We start from the raw sequence: 23,573 nt of genomic DNA on the forward strand, positions 1-23,573 counted from the left end.
CGTCAATTAGCGGAGCTTCCGCCTCCGGATCCCGGTTCCTCGGCGCTACTCCCTCTTTAGGGACAGTCCAACAGCGCGTCTCATAAGACTGGCCCAGAGCCCCAAGTGTGCTGACCCCAGGTTCCCTTCCCGACCCCCGTTCCCTTAATTGGGAGGCCCCGCCCCGTGCGCACTGACGTCGAACGCTGCTGTCAGCCGGCGCTAGGGGGGGTCGGTTTGGGGTAGAATGGCCGCTGCCGCCGTCACCCGCGGGACCCCGGGAGGTAAGAGCCAGGGCCTCTAGCCCGCCTCTCCGCCCCCGCGCCAGGGGGCGCAGCTCCACGCCGCCCGGGTGTGGAGCGCGGCGCTGGGGACCACCGTCCCTCCTCCCGGTTTGCCCCCACCTCACCGCTTCCGTCCTCTTTCCCCGCGCCAGGGGGCGCCGCTAGGCGCAGGGCCCCATCACGGATCAGAGAGTACGGGGACAGTCCCCAGACCCTCTCACCGGGCTTCCGCACTGCCCCTTGCCTGCCAGGTGTTCATGAACTCTGCTCAGCTGCTTCTCCAGAACATCCGGGTTTGCGGGCGGGATCTCCTCCCACATCTGGGAGTCTCCCAGGACCCCCGCCCACTTTGGGGAGAGCACCCTACCCCCCCGTGACAGTCGTGTCATAGACCACCACTCTCAGGCCGCAGTCTCATCCGGCTCCAGCTCTGCACCTTGGCAAACTGCCTAGACAGAGCTGAGCACCTGCACCCTGGGGTAGACTCCTTTTCCCAATCCTAGCCTCTCTGCACACCTCCAATCCTGAATGGGCTTCCACCCCCTCTCCATCCCCGGACACCTGGCAGAGCCAGCGCAGAGAACCTCCTCCAGCTCCCATCTGTTCCTTAAGAGGGCGGAGGCTCAGGCTGGAGCCAGAGCAGTAGAGGGGATATGGTAGGCTGGGAGCCAGAGAAGAAGCAGAGGTTGGGGAAATAGGAGTGTTGGGTAAAGTGAAATTCTAGCTGCAAAGAGGAAGCCGGCATGTCCCACCCGGAAGCTTGCTCCAACATATCTATTCCAAATTCTCCCAGTCCCTGACCAACCCCAGAGAGGGAGAGAGAGAGAGAGAGAGAGAGAGAGAGAGAGAGAGAGAGAGAACATGAGAGAGAGAACATGAGAGAGAGAACATGAGAGAGAGAACGAGAACACGAACATGAGGTCAGTTATCAGATCTACCCTTCCCCTAAAAAGTCAAAGAGAGAAGGAAATTCGGGTGTGTCTTCAAAAGCCCAGCTTGTTACCAGACTTAGATCTGCTTTCCTCCAGCATCCAAGCCATCCTTCTAGGACCAGAGCCCTAGTTCTCACAACTGGCCCACCCTTAGCTCTAACCTTGCTCTCCCTTCCTAGATGCACCCTGACTTTTTTTTTTTTTTTTTTTTTTTCCTGTTTGATTTTCCGTGGAGGAAAAAGATCTACTAACTGACCTCACCTACTCTCTCTTTCAGGTCTGTCAGGGCCTAGGAGAATCTGGGTTAGACATGCAGGATCCAGCTTCCTGCCCTAGGGAATGCTCCAACACTGTCAGCATCCCCCACTCATCCCTTCCTTCACGATCACTCTGTTCTGTCTTGTCTCCCAACTCCTGTTGGTTCCCGGCACTATGTTCTTTCATCTCTATTCTCTGGTTCTGCGGTCACAATCTAGTTCCACATTTTCTTCATCTTTCCCAGATACCAGCACTGAGTTCTACACCCCTTACTCACCAAAAGCTCCTTATCTTGGAGTAAAGTGGGGGCTTCTCCCATGACCTTGTTCTCGCCTTTTGCAGCACAGACTCCCCCTCCCCCCGGCCCCTCAGGCCGGGGGTGACCTTGCCCCCTGGAACCTTCACCATGAATACCAAGGACACCACTGAGGTTGCTGGTAAGTTCACAAAATGGGTTCTCAGTTTGGGCACAGCCTTGTTTTGCTACTGCCTGTCCCTCTGAATCTTTGCTCCCTCTTCTCTCATCCTGGTGCAGGTCCTCTCGGGGCCTTACATTTAGCTCCTTTCCTGTTTGCCTCTAACAAAGCTATTCCTCTGGTCCCCTCTAGAGAACAGCCACCACCTGAAGATCTTCCTCCCCAAGAAACTGCTGGAGTGTCTTCCTCGATGCCCACTGCTGCCTCCAGAGCGGCTCCGATGGAATACAAATGAGGTTTTCTAGGGATCTTGGGGGATTGGGGCTGGGGGAGGTGGAGTGCTATGTCTGTGGACACACAGTGCTGAGCATGGTTCTAGGCCTTTGGAGATTATAGAATTGTAAAGGCTTGGACCTTATGAGTGTCCATTTCTCTTCAGTATAATCCAAGTCCTGGCTGTCCTGGACTCACTCTGTAGACCAGGCTGGCCTCGAACTCAGAAATCTGCCTGCCTCTGCCTCCCAAGTGCTGGGATTAAAGGCGTGTGCCACCACTGCCCGGCCACCGTAGATGTTAATGAAGAGAAAGTGATTGGTTTTGTTTCTATGTGTTAAGTGCTTGTTTTTGGACAAGGTATCATGTAGTCCACGTGAGCCTTGCACTTGCTATGCAGCCAAGGTTGACCTTAAATATCCAGTCCTCCTGCCTCTACTGCCTGAGTGTTGGGATTCTAAATGTGTGCCACAGAGCATAGTTAATGAAGTGCTGGGGAATGAACTCGAGGCCTTGTGCAAGCTAGGCAAGCCCTCTACTGACTGAGCTACTCCCTTGCCCTGGCTTTGAACTCTTGATCCTTCTGATTCACATGTTTGTGAAGGCAGAGGTCTATGTCATATGGCTTCCTCAGTCATTCTGCCTTAATTTTTTGAGACAGGGTCTTTAAATGGACTTGAAGCTCACTGATTGGCCAGCCAGCCCCAGAATCATCTTGTGTCTCTTTCCCCGATACTAGGATTATAGGCACCAGGCATGAACAGTTGTGCCTAGCTTTTTATGTGGGTTACGGGGATCTGAATTGGTGTCCACACTTATACAGCAAGTACTTTACTGATTTAGTCATGTGGGCTGGAGCTCCTGATCCTCCTGCCTCTGTTTCCTGAGTGCTGGGATTACAGGTGTGTACCCACATGTCTGTCTCAGAGTCCCTGCTTTTTACCACCTTTTAGAGGCACAAAATTCTTGTCACACCTTTTGTATTTTGTGTACATGTTCCCTTGCATGTAGTTGGTGACTGGTGATTATTGATTCAGTACTAGAATTATCTGTAAAACTGGGGGGTAGTGGTTCACACCCATAATCTTAGCACTCAGGAGGCAGAGTGCTAAGATTAGTAACTATGACCATCTTGGTCTACATACAGAGTATAGGGCAGGCCAAGGTTATGTAGTGAGACTGTACTGTCAATAAAAATGGGAGTGTTTGCATATGGTTCTTGTAAGTCTATAAAGCCCCCACGAAGTTCAGAGAAGCAACAGGACTTCCAGACACATAGAGACATTTCATGGTCCTGAGGAGTGTGGGCACTACTGTGAAGGGTGTGGTTGTTGGAGGTCTGCTCAGGAAGCAAACAGTGAGCACATCTGGCAGGCCCAGCAGGCTGGATTTGAGTAAATACAGGGATAATTGTGTGATACTTTGTCTGAAAACCTTGGAAACAGACAGAGAACCTGGAGTTCTTGTCAGTGTCAAATTGTCAGATTGATGGTTCTCACAGAGAAAGTACCTAATATGAACAAAGGATAAACTTGAAGCTGGCCCCATGATATAGGCTCTAGTAGGCAGAGAGATAGGTTAGGTTGGTGTTTTTCTCCTCTGGGTACTTGAACCTGGGGCCTTGCACATGCTAAACAAGCATCGTCTTTTTCTGTTATTCAGCTATATCCCCAGCCTAAGGTCAGGTTTCATCTGAGATAGAGCTTGCTGTTCCTAAGAGGGCTCTGTGGCCCTGCTGGGTCCACATACTGGAAGAGCCTTACAATAGGTGGCATACCTCTGCAGAGGTCCTGAGACAGTGACCAAGTGGGGACACCTACCCAAGTGCTTCCTTTCCTACAGGAGATTGCATCCTACCTGATCACCTTTGAGAAACATGATGAGTGGCTGTCTTGTGCCCCAAAGACAAGGTGAGAAAGCTCTCCAGTGTGAAGAGTAACAAATCCTGGCCTGTGTTTATAAAAATCAAGCCTCCCACCCCCATTTCCAGGCCTCAAAATGGCTCCATTATCCTCTACAATCGTAAGAAGGTGAAATACCGGAAGGATGGTTACCTTTGGAAGAAGCGGAAGGATGGGAAGACTACCCGAGAGGACCACATGAAACTGAAGGTCCAGGGCATGGAGGTAAGAGCCCTTGCCCTTGTCCACACTCCAGCCCGTCAGGGTGTGGGACTGTTGTCTGCCCTTCCCGCTCATCAGTCTGACTGATGGCTGAGCTCACTCTCACTTCCCATTTGCCCTTCATGATAACTTTTTGACATGATGGACAGTCCCTCACTTCCCTCACAATTCCCTCAAGGATCCAAGTAATGATATTCTTAAACATGGGCTTCTCTTCCCACATCCTCGTTCTTCTGCACTTCCTCTCTGCCCTTAGAGTTCTTTCTCACATCTCAACTTGGGTACTTTTTGTAAGACCCCACTCCGACCCCCAGCTCCTCTGTTCCCTTCTTTCTGTCCCTCAACCGTGACTTAAAGCCTGCTGGAATTTGGAAGGGATGGGAAGAAGGTGGGGGTAGGGAGAGGACTGAAGAGGAACTGGTGGAAAGATTGGGATTCCTGCAAAGGAACTGAACAGAGGAAGAGTTGGGGAGCAGACTAGCCCTCCCCCCACCCCAGCCTGTCTCCTGGCAGTGTCTCTATGGCTGCTACGTTCACTCTTCCATCGTCCCCACATTCCATCGGCGCTGCTATTGGCTGCTCCAGGTAAGAACTGAGAACTCGGCCAGATTTCTGGTCTTTGAGGAAAATGGGTTCTCAAAAGATGAAGTGAACTAGACTCTGAGTGGGAAAAAGTAGAAAGGAAATCAGAGATAGAACATGATAGAAATTGAGGTGACTAGGATTGGGGTGATGCCCAGAAGACAGTGAGGACTTGGAGGCTAAGCTCCTGAGGCCTAGACCCCATGGCTCTCTCTGTGCCTTTGTGCCCCCAGAACCCTGACATCGTCCTTGTGCACTACCTGAACGTCCCAGCCCTGGAGGATTGTGGAAAGGGCTGTAGCCCCATCTTTTGTTCTATCAGTAGCGACCGGCGAGAATGGCTGAAGTGGTCACGTGAGGAGCTATTGGGACAGCTGAAGCCCATGTGTAAGGAGCAAACAGGGATGAACTCTAAGGGAGAGTGAGAGTGGAATTTTCCAAAAGCACTGGGGTTCTGTGCCCAAACCCTGTAGGTAACTATTTCTCTCTAAGTCAGGAGGGCACTTTCCTGTTTGGATACTGGATACTGAGCCTGTACAGTCTAAGATGTGGAATGTGGAGGGGAGTGAAAGACAGCTGTGGGCTGTATGTCTGAGCAGTTTTAAGTTTAGCATATCAGAGGTTGGGAGGAAACATGAAGGTACTTTGAAAGTCTCACTGTATTTCCCCCAAATCTCCTGTAGTTCATGGCATCAAGTGGAGCTGTGGGAATGGGTCAGAGGAATTCTCCGTGGAACAGTTGGTGCAACAGATCTTGGACACCCACCCAACCAAGCCAGCACCCCGAACCCATGCTTGTCTCTGCAGTGGGGGCCTTGGTAAGTGACCCCTGACTTTGGGACTCCTTTCCCAGTTAGCCACATTGCTTAGTAACTGCCCTGATGAAATTTGCATACTAATTTGCAAGTCTTTGCATGTCCAGAAAGATGGACCAGATGAGCAAAGAACTCCTGATCTGAGGGTACTAGCCCCAGAAATGTATACAATCCTGGCAGTCCACAGCTCATCTGCCCAGTGCTTTCAGTAATTCCTCCCCTACTACCACATACCACCAATTACACCCAACCTTAGGTTTGATCCTATTTGGTTCTTCTTTTGTCCTTTTTGCTCTGCCTTTCGCTAGTGCCTCAAGCCAGGACTCCTCCCCCACTCTGTTCCTCTAGTCCTGTTTGAGTGAAACTGAAGGGAGGGGAGGGGGAGATCCACTTTTGATGCCTCCCAGTGGTCATAATCAGTATTACACTCTAGGTTTACTGTGTGTGTGTGTGTGTGTGTGTGTGTGTGTGTGTGTGTGTGTGTGTGTGTGTGTGTGTGTTGGGGGGGTGGTGGGATGGGTGTGGGAAGTGGAAGAATAGGGATCAGGGGGTGTTTCCAGAAAGGGGCTGCTAGGGAAAAAATGTATCTTATCCCTTCTCTTCTCCCTACTTCTCTCCACTCCAGGTTCTGGGAGCCTTACCCACAAATGCAGTAGCACGAAACACCGCATCATCTCTCCCAAAGTGGAGCCTCGAGCTTTAACCCTGGCTTCTATATCCCACTCCAAGCCCCCTGAACCTCCACCACTGAGAGCTCCACTTCCTCCAGAGCTCCCCAAGGCACATACCTCCCCATCTTCCTCTTCTTCCTCCTCTTCCTCCTCCTCCTCAGGATTTGCAGAACCCCTAGAAATCAGACCTAGCCCTCCTACCTCTCAAGGGGGTTCATCAAGAGGAGGCACTGCTATCCTCCTCCTAACAGGACTAGAGCAACGTGCTGGGGGCCTGACACCCACTAGACACTTGGCTCCACAGGCTGAACCTAGACCTCCTGTGAGCTTGGCTGTGGTTGTAGGTTCTGAGCCTTCTGCCCCACCAGCTCCTCCCAGCCCTGCCTTTGACCCTGATCGTTTTCTCAACAGCCCTCAAAGGGGCCAGACATACGGAGGGGGCCAAGGAGTAAACCCAGACTTCCCTGAGGCAGAGGGCACTCATACTCCCTGTCCTGCCCTGGAACCTGCTGCTGCCCTGGAGCCCCAGGCAGCTGCTCGAGGTCTCCCTCCACAGCTGGGAGCAAGTGGGAGAAGAGGAAACAAATTCTTCATCCAAGATGATGATAGTGGGGAGGAACTCAGGGGTCCGGGAACAGTGGGGCCTGTCCCTTCACCCCCTCCTTCATCCCCATCCTCCCCTGCCGCCTTGCAGCCTTCAGGCAGGGCGACAAGAGGAGAAGCCTTGTTTGGAGGCTCTGCTGGCAGCACCAGTGAGCTAGAGCCCTTCAGTCTTTCATCATTCCCAGACCTTATGGGAGAACTCATCAGTGATGAAGCTCCAGGTGTCCCTGCCCCAACCCCCCAGCTCTCTCCTGCTCTTAACTCCATCACAGACTTTTCCCCAGAGTGGTCCTACCCAGAGGTGAGTCAGGTTTTTCTTCTCCCATTAGTTTTTGGAGTTTTCAAAATGAATTTTATTAATCCTTACCCCATGGCCTTGTTCACGTAAATGTTAGGAATCAAATCCATCTTTATTAAGCGTATACTCTGCCATTAAGTGATTCTACCAAGTCCTTCCTCCTCCTGGCTCTTCTAACCTTTACTTTTATGTGAACTACAGTTTTCCCACATACCTTTTCCCATGTCTACTCTTTCCCATGTTCCTGGAGCCCCTTCGGGGACCTCGTTCTTGGTGACTGTTTTAAGGGAAGGATACAGGGGTCTTTAATCCTAGACCACACACACACACACACACACACACACACACACACACACGAGATGCCTGCAGACTCTGAGCAGATGAGAGGCTGTGGTCAGCAGTGGAGAAGTTCTCCTGTGCTTAGAGAGGGAAAGGGGAACCGCAGTGGAGTGAAGGAGCTTAGCAGCAGAGCTGACACTCTTGGGGAGCCCCAAGTTCTGCTTCTTGGTAGACTCAGAACATTCTAGTTAAGGGCTGAGGGTGAGGCTCAGTGGTTTAACATTTGCCTAGCATAGACAAGGCCTTGGGCTTGGGCTGGATCCTCAGCACTGAGGAAAGGTGGGGCACGCTAATCCCAGTACTCAAGAAACAGAAGCTAGATGATCAGGAATTCTAGGCCATCTTTAGCTACATAGTAAGTTTGAGACCAGCCTAAGTTTTATGAGATTCTATTTAAATCAAAAAACAAAAAGACAGAAGGAAAACTTAGTTCTGATGAGATAAATAAGCACTCGGCAGAACCCTGAGACTCTAGCACAACTGCAGTCATGTGACTGTCTGATTTGTGTCTGCAGGGTGGGGTCAAGGTGCTCATCACAGGCCCCTGGACGGAGGCCGCAGAGCATTACTCCTGCGTCTTCGATCACATCGCAGTGCCGGCCTCCCTGGTCCAGCCTGGTGTCTTACGCTGCTACTGTCCTGGTATGGAGATTGGGAATGATATGGGGAGGGACTGCCACTATGGACAGTTAAGATGGGTGAGGACCTCCAGATTTCCAGGAAGCACTGGACAAAGACCGCTTCCAGCCCTGAAGCACAGTGCCCAGTTCCCCTGCATATAGAAGAGCTTGGCCTTAATGTCAGCAAATCTAGGATCTGATCTAAGAAGTCTACTTGTTAGCTAACCAGTGATCTTCTCTAAAATTCTACACCTCCCTTGTGTTTTCTTCCTCTAAGGTTAAGCATTTGGCTAAAGGGATCTCTAATGTCTATACTGCCTCTGTAGCTTAGATAGAGCCAGGGTCTTCTGTACCAATCCTGGGAGTCTCATCAGCCATATGTACTTGTTTAATTAAATTTAAAACCTGTTTCCTCGGGCATACTAACCATATTTCAAGTGCTCAATCACCACACATTCCAGTGCTCCCAAGTTGAGTATTTTAGATGTAGGCATTCCCATCACTGTAGAAACTTCTGGACAGCAATGGTCTATGCCTCTATTCTGCCACCACCCTTCCTTACAATCTAACACTCAACAGTTGTCTTCCTTGGGGGACAGGTTAGCAGTATTGTAGTCTTTCCTAGTCACCACAGCCCCAGTCAAAAGGGAAGGGGATAAGAAAGGAAACAGGGATAAGGTCAGAGAAGCTGGCAACTAGGGGGCTCTGGTCTAGAGGTTGAAACCTGCCAGCTTTATCCTCAGGGTGGTAGACATTGAGACTCTGGACACAGCTCCTACTGGACACGGCTGGTAAACAGACAGATTCCCTTTCCTGCATTTCAATAAGGGTCATGACCTCTGAACTCTGGTCTAAAGGATTAAAAGAGTTAACTACCATCACGTTTGCTGAGCAACACCCTTAAGGGTCTACATGCAATAATTCTCTGGTTCTTAGAAGGTATTAAGTTATTGAATAAAGAGTCTCCCCTCCCCATTAGTGCAAAGGCCACACTGCTGAAGCTAGGGGTCTCTTGGCCCACAGCAAGGGAACAGGAGAAATAAGGAATCATCATCACTGGCTCTAATAGAGTTAATCAGGAAACCAGCCAGGAAAGGAGCAAGGACAGAGCCCTCCCTTCTGACCTGTTCTCCCCAGCCCATGAGGTAGGGCTGGTGTCTTTGCAGGTGGCGGGGCGGGAAGGCCCTCTCTCTGCTTCTGTGCTCTTTGAGTATCGAGCCCGCCGGTTCCTGTCTCTGCCCAGTACACAGCTTGACTGGTTGTCACTGGATGGTAAGTACTGAGCCCTTGGACCCAAGATCTTAGGTATGACATGTTTGCATTCAAGTGGTACACAGACATACATGCAGGCAGAACTCCCATGCATATAAAATAAAATTTAAAAAAAATTTAAAAATTATAGGTTACTTATTTTTGTTTTTCTTTTGGATGATAAAGATGTTTTCATTATAGGAGTTTTAGAAATTACAGAAAAACAAAAATGGAAACGTGTAATAGTATTAACATGGCTATTATTGAAGTGTTCTCTCTTACCCATAGAGGCATACACAAGTCCATATGCTCACAAGCATATTTATTTGGTCTTGTTTCTGCTTTTACTTGTTTTCTTTTCTGGTGATCTGAGAATTCTGAGTCTGCTGCTTCCTCAGAGTTTGCTTTTCTTCCTCTAGGTAGATCTGTTGCTTTGTGATTCTTCTCAGTTATGCTATCATACCTGTTAGTCTTCTTGTCTCCTGCCATTCCTCCTTCTCTTAGAGCTTCTGGTTGCTACTTTTGCCTCACTCTTTGGCAGTGTATGTATGTGTGTGTGCGCGTGTGCACATATGTGTGCTCCTGTTACAGTTGTCACATGGCCTTAGCACTGCTGGGTTGTCTGTGTGATTTTAATCTGTCTTCCTTGGACCTCAGTAGCCTTCCCTGGCCTGCCCTGTCCTGCCCTGTCCTGCTCTGGTCTGCTCTGGCCTGCTCTGGCCTGCTCTGGTCTGCCCTGGCCTGCTCTGGCCTGCTCTGGCTGTTCATCACTTTATTCTAATCATTGTGCCATCTCTCTGCTGGGTCTCCTCTCTTCCCAGTTTCCTTGAACTCTATCTGATCATGCTTATCTTCTTTTCTAATTGCTTGATTGGGACTTACTGGCTCTGTTCTTTCTTTCCTCACTGTCACCTTAAAATTTCTGTTCCCCTGTCTGTCCTGAGTTTCTGCTCATCATTCCCTCTGTCATGGCATTGTGGAACATCCAGTCTTCACTGTTTTTCTGTGTTGTTTTCCCCAGGTTCTGCTCCCCTCTCACTTTCTCTCCTTGTCCTTGTTGATCTCAGAAGGGGATGGATATAGCTCATGTTTATGTGTATACATGTGTGTGTAGGTTTGTGCATGGAGTTGGGAGGAGGGAGATGAGCATAGCCATCCATCTCTGCTACTTTCCTTTCCCAACCATCCTTTGTGAATAGCTGCAGGGGACCTGCTGGGGTAGGCAGTGGTTTTCAACTATAGTCTTTGGAGTAGTGGTTAACTTAGGAGGGGGACCTTGGAAACTTCAGCCCAGCGTGGAGGACAATGGTAGAGTTTGGAGCAAGAACTTGGGGAGCATGCTGTTTAGGAAAAGGCTGGAAGAGGACATGGTACTATGTGGCTTGGTTAGCTGAGGACCAGATGGGCCCTGGGGAATTCCTGCTGTCTCTGTATTAGAGGAAACAACCTTGGTTCTTAATCCCAGTTCTAGTATATGTGACTTAGGAGCTTTAGCTCAAGAGCTGAGTCTTGGGGAGTTCTGTTTAGATGAGTGGGTGAGGGGGTGTTGTATAGAGTAAGAGCAAGCTCCATCACCCCATTCTTCACCCCCAGATCTTGAGTACAACTGCTAGTAGTCTTCCTAGCATCACACAGATCCTGCTTACTTAGCTCCCATGCCCACCCTACAGACAGCCAATTCCGGATGTCCATCCTGGAGCGGTTGGAGCAGATGGAAAAAAGGATGGCAGAGATCGCAGCAGCTGGGCAGGCACCTGGGCAGGGTCCAGAGGCTCCTCCAATTCAGGTACTTCTAAACCAAGACCATGGTCTACAGTGGGGAACACAGGATCTCAATGCGAGTGGTTCTAGCATGGCTCTCCTCACTCATCTACCTCAGCCTTGTCAGCCAGTACTCCTCCCTCTTCCTGCTATCACCTTGCTGCACTCCACACACACATGGCAAGAGTGACTATTCTGGACACCCTCGTGGCATGACTATTTCTGATCTGATGAAGGGTGGAAGTAAAAGTGAGGATGATGGAGGAATCAGGGTTTTGATCTCTATGGGTTCAGAGTCTTGGAAGGAAAAGGGCTGGGAAAGGATGTAGAGAAGACTATGGTTCCTGGTGCAGAAAAATATATGTGGACATGTCACCAGTCAAAACTAGCATGGAAGCATTGTGTAAGGTTAGCTCCCGGAAGAGCTAGAAGTGGGCAGAGGGGTCAGGGGATAGTGAGGCCACACAGGGATTCAAACTAGAACCAGTGAGTTATCAGTAGTGGGAACTTAAGAGTGGGAAACATGGTGTGTGTGTGTGTGTGTGTGTGTGTGTGTGTGTGTGTGTATACTAAAAGTGGAAGCTGGGAAGATAACCTGCAGGACTAAATGCCCAAGTCTCTGTATATGGGTGTGTATACTGCAGGATGAAGGCCAGGGCCCTGGCTTCGAGGCACGGGTGGTGGTCTTGGTAGAGAGCATGATCCCACGGTCCACTTGGAGGGGTCCTGAACGTCTGATCCACAGAAGTCCCTTCCGGGGCATGAGCCTTCTGCATCTGGCTGCTGCACAGGGCTATGCTCGGCTCATTGAGACTCTGAGCCAGTGGCGGTGAGCAGGGCAGCCTGGGTTGGGGCAGTGCTGGGGGGTGTGGCATTGGGAAACTGTTGAAACTGAAGCACCAGAGGATAAGAACTTGGTTCCCTGCCTGGAAGGAGCAGAGGTCACTGTGGGAAGGCATGTGCTTGGGGAAGATTGGTATTTGGAGGATCCATAATATCCTGACTTAAGACATTGACTTCTTGACCAACTTAAATTGAGAAGGTCACTTCCAGTCCTTCTGGTTCTGATGTTCCTACTTTGTCCCCCCCACCCCTTGTGTTTAACCTGACTGGGCTTTGTCATCGCCCCCATCTCCAGGAGTGTGGAAACAGGAAGCTTGGACTTAGAGCAAGAGGTTGACCCGCTCAATGTGGACCATTTCTCTTGCACCCCTCTGGTAAGGATGTTCCTAAGTTCCCTCAGGCCAATAAAATAAGCAACTGGAATGGATGCTTCAAAGGAATGTGGGGAAATACTGGTGGGTCAGGGCCTGAGGACTGGCTCCCTGGAAGAGGACAGGCCTCAGCACCACCTTGTTTCTTAGATGTGGGCTTGTGCTCTGGGACACTTGGAAGCGGCTGTGCTCCTTTTCTGCTGGAACCGACAAGCACTGAGCATTCCTGACTCTCTGGGCCGGCTACCCCTATCTGTGGCTCATTCTCGGGGTCATGTGCGCCTTGCCCGCTGCCTTGAGGAACTGCAGAGACAGGAGCTTTCAGTTGAGCACCCACTTGCTCTATCCCCACCATCCTCTAGCCCAGACACTGGTGAGAGCTTTGGGTCCTTTTAGAGAATATAATCAAGAAAAATCTAGAGTAAAGCTAAAGGGTGAGACAGACAGAGAGACAAGGATGGGAGATAACAGGACAAAGAACAGGCAGAGAAGGCACTGGAGAGATGGCCTAGAGGTTAAGAGACCTGGGTTCTGTTTCCAGCACCCATGTGACAGCTCACAGCAGTCTGTAACTCCAGTTCTACCTACATATATTGGGGGGAGGGGGGGGGGACGGACACTTGTACACATAAAATAAATTAAAAAGAAGAAAGGAAAAAAAAAAAAGAACAGGCAAGGAAACAGATGACTTGGGGTGAGAGACTTGAGGAGCCTGTAGCTCCTGCTCTCCTTACCTATTTTCCCTTTTCTCAGGCCTGAGCAGCGTCTCTTCACCCTCAGAGCTGTCAGATGGCACTTTCTCTGTGACATCAGCCTATTCAAGTGCCCCAGATGGCAGTCCTCCCCCTGCTCCTCTGCTGGCCTCTGAAATTTCTATGGAGATGATCCCAGGCCAGCTTTCTTCTGGTGCCCCTGAGACACCCTTACTCCTCATGGACTATGAAGCCACTAACTCCAAAGAGTCTGCTCCCTCCCCTTCTGGCCTCCCACTAGCCCAGGATGATGGGGTTGCTCCAGAGGATGCTGACAGCCCACCAGCTGTGGATGTGATCCCGGTACTGCTTCTGTTGATGGATTCAGAAGAGCAGAGTAGGGTGCAGAGGCTGGGTGACACAGATTTCCATAAAGCATAACCAGCCTGGCTTCAGTTTTAGGAGAATGACCATTTATTTTTTGGCTATAGGTCTAGGACCTCTTTGTTTAGCTCCTTGTAGACTTTGTAATCCAGCAGCCATGAGGTAGGAGAGGTTAAGAATTCTGGAAAATATCTTCACTTAGAACTGTACTGTGGTAATTATCTGTGGACCCATAAAGAGCAAGGTTCTTTTTGTTTTGGTTTTTCAAGACAGAATCTCACTATGGAGCTCTGGCTGTCCGAGAACTCACTCTGTAGACCAGGCTGGCCTTGAACTCAGAGATCCGCCTGCCTCTGCCTCCTGAGTGCTGGCATTAAAGGTGTGCACTACTACACTCAGCTGAGAAAAGGTTCTTAAGAAACACAGTATGGAAGGCAGCTAGGAAGTGAGTCTGAGTAGAGACTGGCAAGACAGAAACACCTGACAGTGGCTTGGAAGAAGGCTTGCCCATGGTAAAAAGTTAAGGAAGGCATTATGTAATGAGTGAATGAGAATGAATCTTCAAATATAGCCAACTGCCAAAACCTGTGGACATACCTGCTTTAGAAAGCCTAAGTATAATTAGGAAGCAGTTTAAGTACAAAAAAAACCAAAAAAAAACCAAAAAAACCAAGAACTCCATGTCAGGAGGCAGGAGAAGGAGGATCTCTGAGCTCCAGGGCAGCCTGGTCTACATAGTGAGTTCCAGGACAGCCAGGGCTATATAGTGAGATGCTGTCTCAAAACAAAACTCCACGAGGGCAGCATTGTAGAGTATGGCAAAGTGGGAAGTGCTTATAGGCCTTACGGCTAGCTATTCACCAGAGTGTTATGTGGACAGTAAGCCCTGGGCTGGTTCTTGGAGACCTGAAGCAAGTGGAGTGATGAGCTTGGGCCAGGCCTGTGGAGATGTATGTTGATGGTGTAGCATGGAGTGGGTCCAAGTGGGATAGTGGACAATCTAGAAGGGTGCTAAGATCTTCATTCTTCGTATCTTGTGTTTATTAGCACACAACAGCACAGAGGGCTGCATCCCTTAGAGGAAATCAGCAAGAAAGAATGGATGAGAAACTTTAGTCCAGAACTAGTGATCAGAAAAGCAGTTCCTGGGGCCTTTGCCTGCTGGTATCTAGAAAGGAGATAGGAGATGAGAGTAAGGCTTAAGGCTACAGTTTAGGCTGTGCTGGAACATGGATAGTTAGGGCTCCACAGAGTTCACACATCTCCCTTCATCCAGGTGGACATGATCTCACTGGCCAAGCAGATCATCGAAGCCACACCAGAGCGGATTAAACGAGAAGACTTCTCAGAGTTACCTGAAGCTGGAGCCTCACCAAGGGAGCACACAGGCACTGTGGGGCTCAGTGAGACCATGTCCTGGCTAGCCAGTTACCTGGAGAACGTGGACCATTTTCCCAGCTCAGCCCCTCCTAGGTAACCAGCTCAGAATAAAGCCTCTTGATTCTTTTTTCAGGGAAAGATGGGAGGGAGGAAGTGTGCTTCCTTATAGTCAAAGCATGGTTCTGGCTGAGGCCCTGAAGTGTTTGAGGAGGGACCTGGGCAGGCTCGTGAACTCTAGAGCCACTCTGCAGACCCTGTTGCTGAAGACCGTCCTTACAAGTCACCTCTTGCTAGGATAAGAGGGATTTAAAATGCTTTGTGACATCCTTTTCCTTATCCCCACAGTGAACTGCCCTTCGAACGAGGTCGCCTAGCTGTCCCTCCGGCACCTTCCTGGGCAGAGTTCCTCTCTGCATCTACCAGTGGCAAGATGGAAAATGACTTTGCCCTGCTGACACTCTCAGATCATGAGCAGCGGGAACTGTATGAGGCAGCACGAGTCATCCAGACAGCTTTCCGAAAGTACAAGGTCAGAGCCTAGGTTCTTGGGATAAATTATCCTTGACCAGGGAAGACTGTAGGATCCCATTGCTTTGTAGAACAAGCACTTACCCAGAGGCCTTAAGTAGGAATGGGAAAGAATGGGGGCAGGGCCACAGTACTTTCCACCAAGCCTGACCATCTAACTTTGATCCCTTAAATTTACAGTGGAAGAGAACTGACTGCTTCAAGTTGTCTTCTCATGTCTACACACAGGCAGCCTATATACACACAAAATAAATAAATGTTTTTTTAAAAGTTTTAAGGAGGAGACTCTGGGAGGGAGGAAGAGGAGGTTCAGAGCCTACTAGGTGGTCTGTGAGATGCTTAGATGAGGTCTCATTCTCTTCCTTTAGGGTCGGAGGTTGAAGGAGCAGCAGGAGGTAGCAGCAGCGGTGATCCAACGTTGTTATCGGAAGTACAAGCAGGTTAGAGCATTTTCTCCAAAGTATACCGACACACACCTACCCAATCTATCTCTGTGCTACGAGAGCCCTAACTTCCCCTCTCTTTCCACAAGCTGACCTGGATTGCACTTAAGGTATTAGGCATGAGATCTGGGTGTGAGTAGTCTGATTCAGCCGTCCGTGTGTGGGTCAGAGAAGGTCTGGATTTCTCCAAACCTCTGCATTTTAGCTCCTTGTCCCCGTCTCCATCCCTACAGTTTGCACTCTATAAGAAAATGACTCAGGCGGCCATCCTGATCCAGAGCAAGTTCCGAAGCTACTATGAACAGAAGCGGTTTCAGCAGAGCCGCCGAGCAGCTGTGCTTATCCAACAGCACTACCGCTCCTACCGCCGCAGGCCCGGGCCTCCTCACCGGCCCTCGGGCGCCCTTCCTGCTCGAAACAAGTAGGAACCGCCCCTTCCCACCCATCTCCAGCCCTCTGCTTACCTCTTCGTTAATGCCCACTCCCTGTTCTCTTCCAGCCCTCCTGCCTTTCCTTACAGTGGTCTTAAGGTGGGGACTGGGGATGCCTGAGTTTTATGAGGTCTCTCTTTCCCACCAGGGGCACCTTTCTCACCAAGAAGCAGGATCAGGCAGCCCGGAAAATAATGAGATTCCTGCGGCGCTGCCGACACAGGTTCTAACCCCTTACCTCTCTGGATCTCTGCCCTGACACCTTTTCTGATCCATCAGTCTCCTCTGACTCATCTCTGTCTCTCTGCAGAATGAGGGAACTGAAGCAGAACCAGGAGCTAGAGGGGCTGCCCCAGCCAGGACTGGCCACCTGACCTCTCCACCGCCTTTCTCCACACCCTGGGGGCCCCCTCTGGCTGTCTAAACAAGGAGAGGGCTTTCGGGACTAGGGGAGCCCCCTGTCGGCAGCTCTTCCCCTTCACCTTTTTGGGAGCCCTTAGTAGAACCCCGCCCCTATCCCCAGCCTTACACGTTTCCTCCCTTCTGGTCGTGCCTACTCTTTTGGTCCCTGGCTCCAGAAGACCTGTGCCCCACATATCTGCATCTTCAGCTGTGACCTACGGAGCCCTGCCTGCACCTTCTCCATAACCCCGTTCCTGCCTGCACCTGACTCGGACCTTCCTGACTTGCCTTATTTATTTGTTCAACGAGTCTCTGATGAATGTATTCGCCTCGGTCCCCACCGCTGCCTTCGCTGCGCGCGCCCTCGTGTTTCAGGGGTGACTCTGCCCCAACCTGACTCCGCATGTTTGCGTCTGTTTCTTCCTTTCCTGGCCCTGTCTTCCCCATCACTCTGACTCTGGTCGCTCATTTAGGGGCCAAAGAGGAGGGGGTGTACATAGGATCGCGAGGCGGAGTCCCGCTCCCGTGGGGAGGGGTTTGTACATAACTGTAACATACAGAGTATAGTGAAGAATCTATTTAAGGCGCTGCGCGGCCGGGAGTCTGGTTCCCTGGCGTGGCGGGAGTCCCCGGCTGGCTCCACGAGCACTTTCTACTTGTGCATGGGCTTGGTTTATACGAATTGCCATTAAACGTCTCTGCACCAGCTAGCCTTCTGTGTCTGCTGTGGGCGGGGCGGGAAGATCGCCACGCAAGTCGCTGGCCTCGGCTCACGCCTTAAGCGGGGCGGAGCAGCGCGGTTTTTCCGCTTCCGACGTGTTTCCGGCCTTAAAGGCGTTTCGCCCTTCCCTTTAAGACGCACCGCCCCCTCTCACTCATTCCCAAGATGGCGGACCTACTGGGCTCCATCCTGAGCTCCATGGAGAAGCCACCCAGCCTCGGTGACCAGGAGAGTCGGCGCAAGGCCCGAGGTGAGGATCCCAAATTCACAACCGCGTATCTTCGCCAGATTCTTGGGACCACACTCTCCCCTCTTTGAATAATGCCACCTCCTACCCTAAAAGACACCCCCACAGGCCACTTCTGAGACCCTCAGAGTCCCTAAAAGGCCTGTCAGTCCGCCCGCTGTTCTTTGCAAACAATGATTGGCTACCTCAGCTTGTCTCCTGCCTCCTGACTCTTCTTCCTATCCTGGCCTTTTGCAGTCCTCGTTTGCGATTGGTCAACGGGCCTGCCTGTCTGCTGTTGGTGAGCGCTGATTAGTAGGATGCCTTTTTCCGATTGGAGGATGTCGTATCCAGCCGTGTAACTCCAGTTCTATTACGATTGGGTTTAAGGCGCGCCCATCCACCCGTCTGTTCCCTTCTATTGGCTAGCTCAACCAAAAGCTCTACCTTTAAAGTGTTGCCTCTTCAGACCGACCTCAACCTCAGCTCCTCCCATTGGTTGGCTGGATCCTCCTATGTATGCCCCTCCTTGAGTTAACCCAGTCCCTCATACCTTCAACAGCCCTTTCCTAACTATAGCCTTAAATTCCTGTGCTGCCCAACTAGATCGTGATGTTGATTGGAGAGATGAGAATGCCCCGAAGGCTCCGATTCGCCATCTCTCCCCCCAGCCCCCGCGCTGAGTAGCTAACCAGAAAGCTCGCTGGAGTTTGGCAGCCAGAGTAGGGTGCGGCCCGAAGAGGCCTACTCAGTGTTGGTTCAGAGCGCATGTGAAGGACCCTATAGGAAGGACAGTTTAGGTGCACCCACCTCCCAACCATGTGAGCCTTTATCGTGGACAAGTCTCATATCCGGCACCTACTCCCCATCTGCCCAAAGGAGGCAAGACAGCATGCTTTCAGAATGTTCAAAGACTGTTAAATACCTGTAGTCCCTTATTTACAAAACTTGTGGAGCCAGAGGTGCTCATCAAGGAGATTACAGACCGTGTCTGGAACGTTTATTATGATCACACAGAATTTTAATAACCAATTAAGTACTTTGAAAGAAATTCGTGTGTAGGAGAGATTAATTGGGAGTCCTAGGCTTGTCTGAAATGAGCTGAGCAACAAAGAATAGGTAATTCAGTAAAGGGAGTGAAGTCTGTTTGAAAGCTATAGGAAAGCAGAGCTTAATAGGAAACAGGAGTGTGAGTTACTTAATGTTCAGATGAGTAATAGGAGTGCTCACATCGGCTCTCAGAATTGGAGGTTTTAGCCACTTGCCTCGGGTCTCGGGTTACCAAGCTGAATTTGGAACCCAGATGTGACTTCGTAGCCTTAATGTTCTTTTACTGCCTCCCAAGATACAGAAAAGATTGAAAAAGCAATTAGAAAACAATGAAAGGTGAAATCAGACAGACAAGAGCCTCTATTATAGGAACAAAATTTAAAAAACAAAACAAAAAACCCCACACGTCTTTAGCAGTATAGCCTAGAGGAAATCTTGACTCATGGTGAGGATTCAGTGTTTGCAAGAGGAGGAAGAACATTCCAGAGAGAAAGAACAACATGTGCATGGAGTGACCAGATAGTAGGAAGAGTTCAGTGCCACTTTGGGGACTCAGTCCTGTGGAAGAAGTGGACCTAGGATTTTGAACTACCAAAAGCCAGGGGAGGGACATTCGGAGCTGAGGAACAGGAAGAAGATGCCTATGTACAAATCACAAGAGGCAGCAAACACCTACCATGGGAAAAGACAGGCAGGGTAAGGAACCGGGTTAAAAGCAGCTGAGCGAGCTGGAGAAATGGCTCAGTGATTAGGACCTGAGTTAGAGTCACAGAACCCACATCAGGTTGCTTACAACTTCGTGTAACCCCAGCTCCTGGGCGGAATCTGACACCTTTGATCTCCGTGGGCATGTGGATTCATACTCATACACATATGCATAATTATGATAATAAAAATAAATCTAAGGAAAAAAGGTAGTCTGAAAGCTGGGAGTGTTTCTCAGTGGTGAAACACTTACTTAGCATGTGGAAGGCCCTAGGTTCAATCCTCAATACATCAGTCAATCCTAGGCTAGCATATCTGTAAGTCTGAGGCCAGTGTGGACTCCATAGTGAGTTTCAGGTCAGCCTGGAAGTCTCAAAGCTGGGGGAGGGAGGGAGGGCAGGCAGCCAGGTACTGCTTATGGTTGGGGTTGCAGGTCAGTGCCAGATCTCATGTCTAGGTATATTCCCTGGGGTTGCATCTGTCCCCAAGGGCAGAGGGGATGATCTGGCACAAAGGCAGGATCTAAAAAAGGGGAGGAGCATTTAGTAAGAGAGAAGAGGTCATTATGGCTAACTTTGGACACTTGTATCCCCAGAGAAGAGGATGTCTTGGGGTTCCTGTTACTATGAGAAAGCACATGACTGAAAGCACTCAATGGGCTTCCTTTTTTTTTTTTAATTTTTAAAAATTTATTTATTTATTATTTATACAGCATTCTGCCTACATGCATGCCTGCAGGCCAGAAAAGGGCATCAGATCCCATTACAGATGGTTGTGAGCCACCATGTGGTTGCTGGGAATTGAACTCAGGACCTCTGGAAGAGCAGTCAGTGCTCTTAACCCCTGAGCCATCTCTCCAGTCCCCCCGCCCCCCAATGGGCTTTCTAGACCAAAGTTCCAAATTTCTTCAGCCCCACCCCCAAGCAAACCCAACATGGTCAGACCTGTCACAACAATAGTCCACTCTCCGTTACCAATTTCTGTCTTAGAGTTTCTGCTGCTGTGATAAAATACAACTTGACCAAAAGCAACGTGAGAAGGCAAGGGTTATGTCAGTTTACAGTTTCACATCACAGTCCGTCATCAAAGGAAGTCAGACAGGAACTCAAGCAGTGATGTGCTACCTATTGGCTTGCTCCTCGTGGCTTACTACCTGATTTTGAGTCTAGCCTGGTCTACAGAATGAGTTCCAGGCCAGCCACAACTATATACTGAGATGCTGTCTCCAAAATAATAATTTTATATATAGAGATATAAAGATAAATCATTCCCCGGTAGTCAGTGTATATATACTGTGGGCATTAAGTGAATGTTAATTGACGGTCTGGTAGAGTTGGTAAGTTGGGTGTGTGATTCTGCCTTTGTTTCTGCCATCTTGGTACTCTGGATCTTAGCACAGTGTCAGGTTGTGTTACAGAGTAAACATCAGGGAATCCTTGGTGAATGAACAGTAACCCTGCTGTTCAAGCACAGTGCTTCCCAGTGGTTATCAAAAATCTTTTAACCTGACCAGCTCACTACCCATGCATCAGCCCTGGCCTCATGCCGTCCTTTCTTACCCCTAGAACAGGCTGCTCGCCTGAAGAAACTACAAGAACAAGACAAACAGCAAAAAGTGGAGTTTCGTAAAAGGGTGAGAACAACTGGAGAGGTCACAGGCAGCTTCTGGAAGGATTTGCAGTAAGAGTTGGAAGGTTGAGGACTTGGCAGTACTGACAGTGCCTCCAGATGGTGGAACTAAAAGCCCATGGCCCGGGAGCCGGGAAAGTGGTGGGAGGTATAAAAAGGGCACCCATTGGCCCAGGAGATTAAGTGGAGCTGTCATCTCATGTCCTCCCCCTTTTGTTTCTCCTAAGATGGAGAAAGAAGTGTCTGATTTCATCCAGGACAGTGGACAGATCAAGAAAAAGTTTCAGCCCATGAATAAGATAGAGAGGAGCATACTGTGAGTGTCTCTGGGCTTGGGGAGGCAAGGAATGAACGACAAAGGGGCATGAACGAGCCAATGTGGACTAGACTCCTCCTGGCTCATGTACTCTCCTGCCTTCTCTTTGCAGACATGATGTGGTAGAGGTGGCTGGCCTCACATCCTTCTCCTTTGGAGAAGATGATGACTGTCGCTATGTCATGATCTTCAAAAAGGTAAAAAGCCTGGCCCCTCCCTCCTCCTCAGCCTATCCCTGCACCAGAGGGAATGGCATCCCTCATATATTTGGACTTTGACTCTACCTTTCTCTTCATCTGCAGGAGTTTGCACCCTCAGATGAAGAGCTAGACTCCTACCGTCATGGAGAGGAGTGGGACCCCCAGAAGGCTGAGGAGAAGCGGAAGCTAAAGGTGAGCTGTTCCTGGCAGGCCCTGGAGCCCATAACCATCACCTGGAAGAGGCCAGCTGGGGTCCGGGCCTTGAGCACAGGTACCCCACCTCTGTGTCCTTAGGAGCTAGCTCAGAAGCAGGAGGAGGAGGCAGCTCAGCAGGGACCTGCAGTTGTGAGTCCTGCCAGTGACTACAAGGACAAATATAGCCACCTTATTGGCAAAGGAGCAGCCAAAGATGCAGCCCACATGCTACAGGCCAACAAGACCTATGGCTGTGGTGAGCCATGGCAGGAGCTGTGGGAGGCATGGGGGAAGAACATAGTTTGGGGGAGGGGAGCAGAGACTGAGATCTTGCCACTCTCTCCTCTGCTGCCAGTGCCTGTGGCCAACAAGCGGGACACACGCTCCATAGAAGAGGCCATGAATGAGATCAGAGCCAAGAAACGTCTGCGGCAGAGTGGGGAAGAGTTGCCAACTACCTCCTAGGCATCCCACCCACCTTGCTTTGACCTCCAGCAAGGCAGGGGCATGGAGGGACAAGGCTGCTGCTATCAGGACCCATCCTGGGGCCCCATTTCTAAACTATGAGGCCCTGCCAGCTGCCACTCAGGCTAGAGGAGAAGCAGGTGTTTATTACTGCTGGAGTTTGGATGTATGGTGTTTGTGTGTGTGTGTGTGTGTGTGTGTGTGTGTGTGTGTGTGTGTGTGTGTGTAAATGTGTGAGTGGGTATTTAATCTGTATTATTCTCTATTACCCTTGGAACTTTCTTCCCCATGGGCCTGGGCTTACTTTACATTGAATAAACACTGTTTGACCCAGTGTTCTGACTTGTACATAGAATGTAGATACTAAGCCAGTGGTGGCACATGCCTTTAATCCTAGCACTTGGGAGGCAAAGCCAGGGAGATCTCTGTGAGTTTGAGGCAGCATGATCTACAGAGAAAACTCCAGGACAGCCAGGGCTACACAGAGAAACCTTGTTTAAAAAAAGAAAAAGGAGGGAGAGGGAGAGAGAATTCTGCATATTACCTCTGTTGGCAGAGAAAAGAATAATTAGGTTGAACAGTATAAAGTTGCCGTTTGTTTAAGTTAAAGATGGCCAATTATTAGCATTGTTACTGTGACACTAACATTTTTTTATTTTTGTGGTGCTAGCGATTGAACTCGGGGCTTCGTGACTACTGGGCAATCGCCACGAAGCCAGCATGACGTTCCTTTTTCTAGATATATGTGTGTGGATGTTTTACCTGTATGTAAGGATTTGTTCCATGTGCCCCTGGTGCCCCTGGTGCTCAGAAGAGGGCACCGGAGTCCCTAGAACTGGAGTTACCAATAGTTGTGAGCTGCCGGGTCAGTGCTGGGAACTGAAGCCTGGTGCTTGTTGTAAGAGCAACAGATGCCACTAACCACTGAAGTCCCCTAAGCTTGGGATTTTGAGACAGGCCTTACTATGCATACAGCCCAAGCTGCCTTGACACTTGCTATCTCATCCCCATCTCCCAAGGCCTAAGATTACAGATGTTAAGCCACCACACCCAGCTAAGATATAGTATTTTTAAGGCTGAAGCCAGTCTTTGTATCCTGGCTTTACCAGTTGCCAACTCTGCTGTGTTGAATAAGGTTATGTTCAACTCATTGTGCCTTGGTTTCCTGGTGTATAAAAGGGGGATAAGAATGGTAAATCTCTGATAGGACTGTTTCAAAGCTTATGTGGGTTAATAATGTCAAGTATTTGAACACTTCAGACCCTCACAAGCTCCACTGAAGTGCTAAATGATCTCATTATCCTTTAATCCTTGAGAAGCACTCAGTCTGGCTGCAGCCTGATCCAGATCCCTTGACTGCTGGGAGCACCAGGCCCCTCGGCCCCTC

General features: G+C 49.9%; 2 protein-coding genes across 8 annotated transcripts; both read left to right on the forward strand.

Moving 5' to 3' along the window:
* The first annotated feature begins 75 nt into the window (after positions 1 to 75).
* Positions 76 to 17,389, forward strand: Camta2 (calmodulin binding transcription activator 2). 7 transcript variants are annotated; one of them, XM_076936429.1, is made up of 23 exons: positions 76 to 263; positions 1,796 to 1,890; positions 2,062 to 2,165; positions 3,985 to 4,052; positions 4,133 to 4,268; positions 4,764 to 4,850; positions 5,081 to 5,234; positions 5,531 to 5,665; positions 6,288 to 7,237; positions 8,089 to 8,215; positions 9,331 to 9,465; positions 11,115 to 11,230; positions 11,850 to 12,034; positions 12,344 to 12,422; positions 12,570 to 12,792; positions 13,173 to 13,474; positions 14,772 to 14,968; positions 15,221 to 15,404; positions 15,772 to 15,843; positions 15,936 to 15,956; positions 16,080 to 16,267; positions 16,426 to 16,500; positions 16,588 to 17,389. In XM_076936429.1, exons 2-23 carry the CDS (start codon positions 1,860 to 1,862, stop codon positions 16,649 to 16,651), a joined length of 3,633 nt encoding a protein of 1,210 aa, XP_076792544.1. In that variant the 5' UTR covers positions 76 to 263; positions 1,796 to 1,859; the 3' UTR covers positions 16,652 to 17,389. The 7 variants fall into 7 exon arrangements, with proteins under 7 accessions (XP_076792544.1, XP_034363675.1, XP_034363673.1 ...); XM_034507782.2 differs by having other exon boundaries at positions 77 to 263; positions 4,779 to 4,850; XM_034507784.2 differs by lacking the exon at positions 4,764 to 4,850.
* Positions 17,390 to 17,415: 26 nt separating this feature from the next.
* Positions 17,416 to 22,520, forward strand: Spag7 (sperm associated antigen 7). The gene is made up of 7 exons (XM_034507787.2): positions 17,416 to 17,650; positions 20,947 to 21,014; positions 21,238 to 21,326; positions 21,439 to 21,523; positions 21,629 to 21,718; positions 21,821 to 21,977; positions 22,077 to 22,520. The coding sequence occupies exons 1-7, from the start codon at positions 17,566 to 17,568 to the stop codon at positions 22,184 to 22,186; spliced, it is 684 nt and encodes a 227-aa protein (XP_034363678.1). The 5' UTR covers positions 17,416 to 17,565; the 3' UTR covers positions 22,187 to 22,520.
* The last annotated feature ends 1,053 nt before the right edge of the window (positions 22,521 to 23,573 follow it).

Source organism: Arvicanthis niloticus, chromosome 6 (genome assembly GCF_011762505.2).
Source record: "Arvicanthis niloticus isolate mArvNil1 chromosome 6, mArvNil1.pat.X, whole genome shotgun sequence".
NCBI classification, from domain to species: Eukaryota; Metazoa; Chordata; class Mammalia; order Rodentia; family Muridae; genus Arvicanthis; species Arvicanthis niloticus.

What these genes read in the sequence shown, in the direction of transcription:
- Spag7 (XM_034507787.2), top strand. Translation starts at nt 17,566, where the DNA reads ATGGCGGACCTACTGGGCTCCATCCTGAGCTCCATGGAGAAGCCACCC. An exon ending in AAGATAGAGAGGAGCATACT is followed by an intron (nt 21,327 to 21,438) that starts GTGAGTGTCTCT and finishes TTCTCTTTGCAG; the next exon opens with ACATGATGTGGTAGAGGTGG. An exon ending in CAACAAGACCTATGGCTGTG is followed by an intron (nt 21,978 to 22,076) that starts GTGAGCCATGGC and finishes CTCTGCTGCCAG; the next exon opens with TGCCTGTGGCCAACAAGCGG.
- Camta2 (XM_076936432.1), top strand. Translation starts at nt 792, where the DNA reads ATGGGCTTCCACCCCCTCTCCATCCCCGGACACCTGGCAGAGCCAGCG. An exon ending in CAGCTGTGGATGTGATCCCG is followed by an intron (nt 13,475 to 14,771) that starts GTACTGCTTCTG and finishes CCCTTCATCCAG; the next exon opens with GTGGACATGATCTCACTGGC. An exon ending in CAGCTTTCCGAAAGTACAAG is followed by an intron (nt 15,405 to 15,771) that starts GTCAGAGCCTAG and finishes CTCTTCCTTTAG; the next exon opens with GGTCGGAGGTTGAAGGAGCA.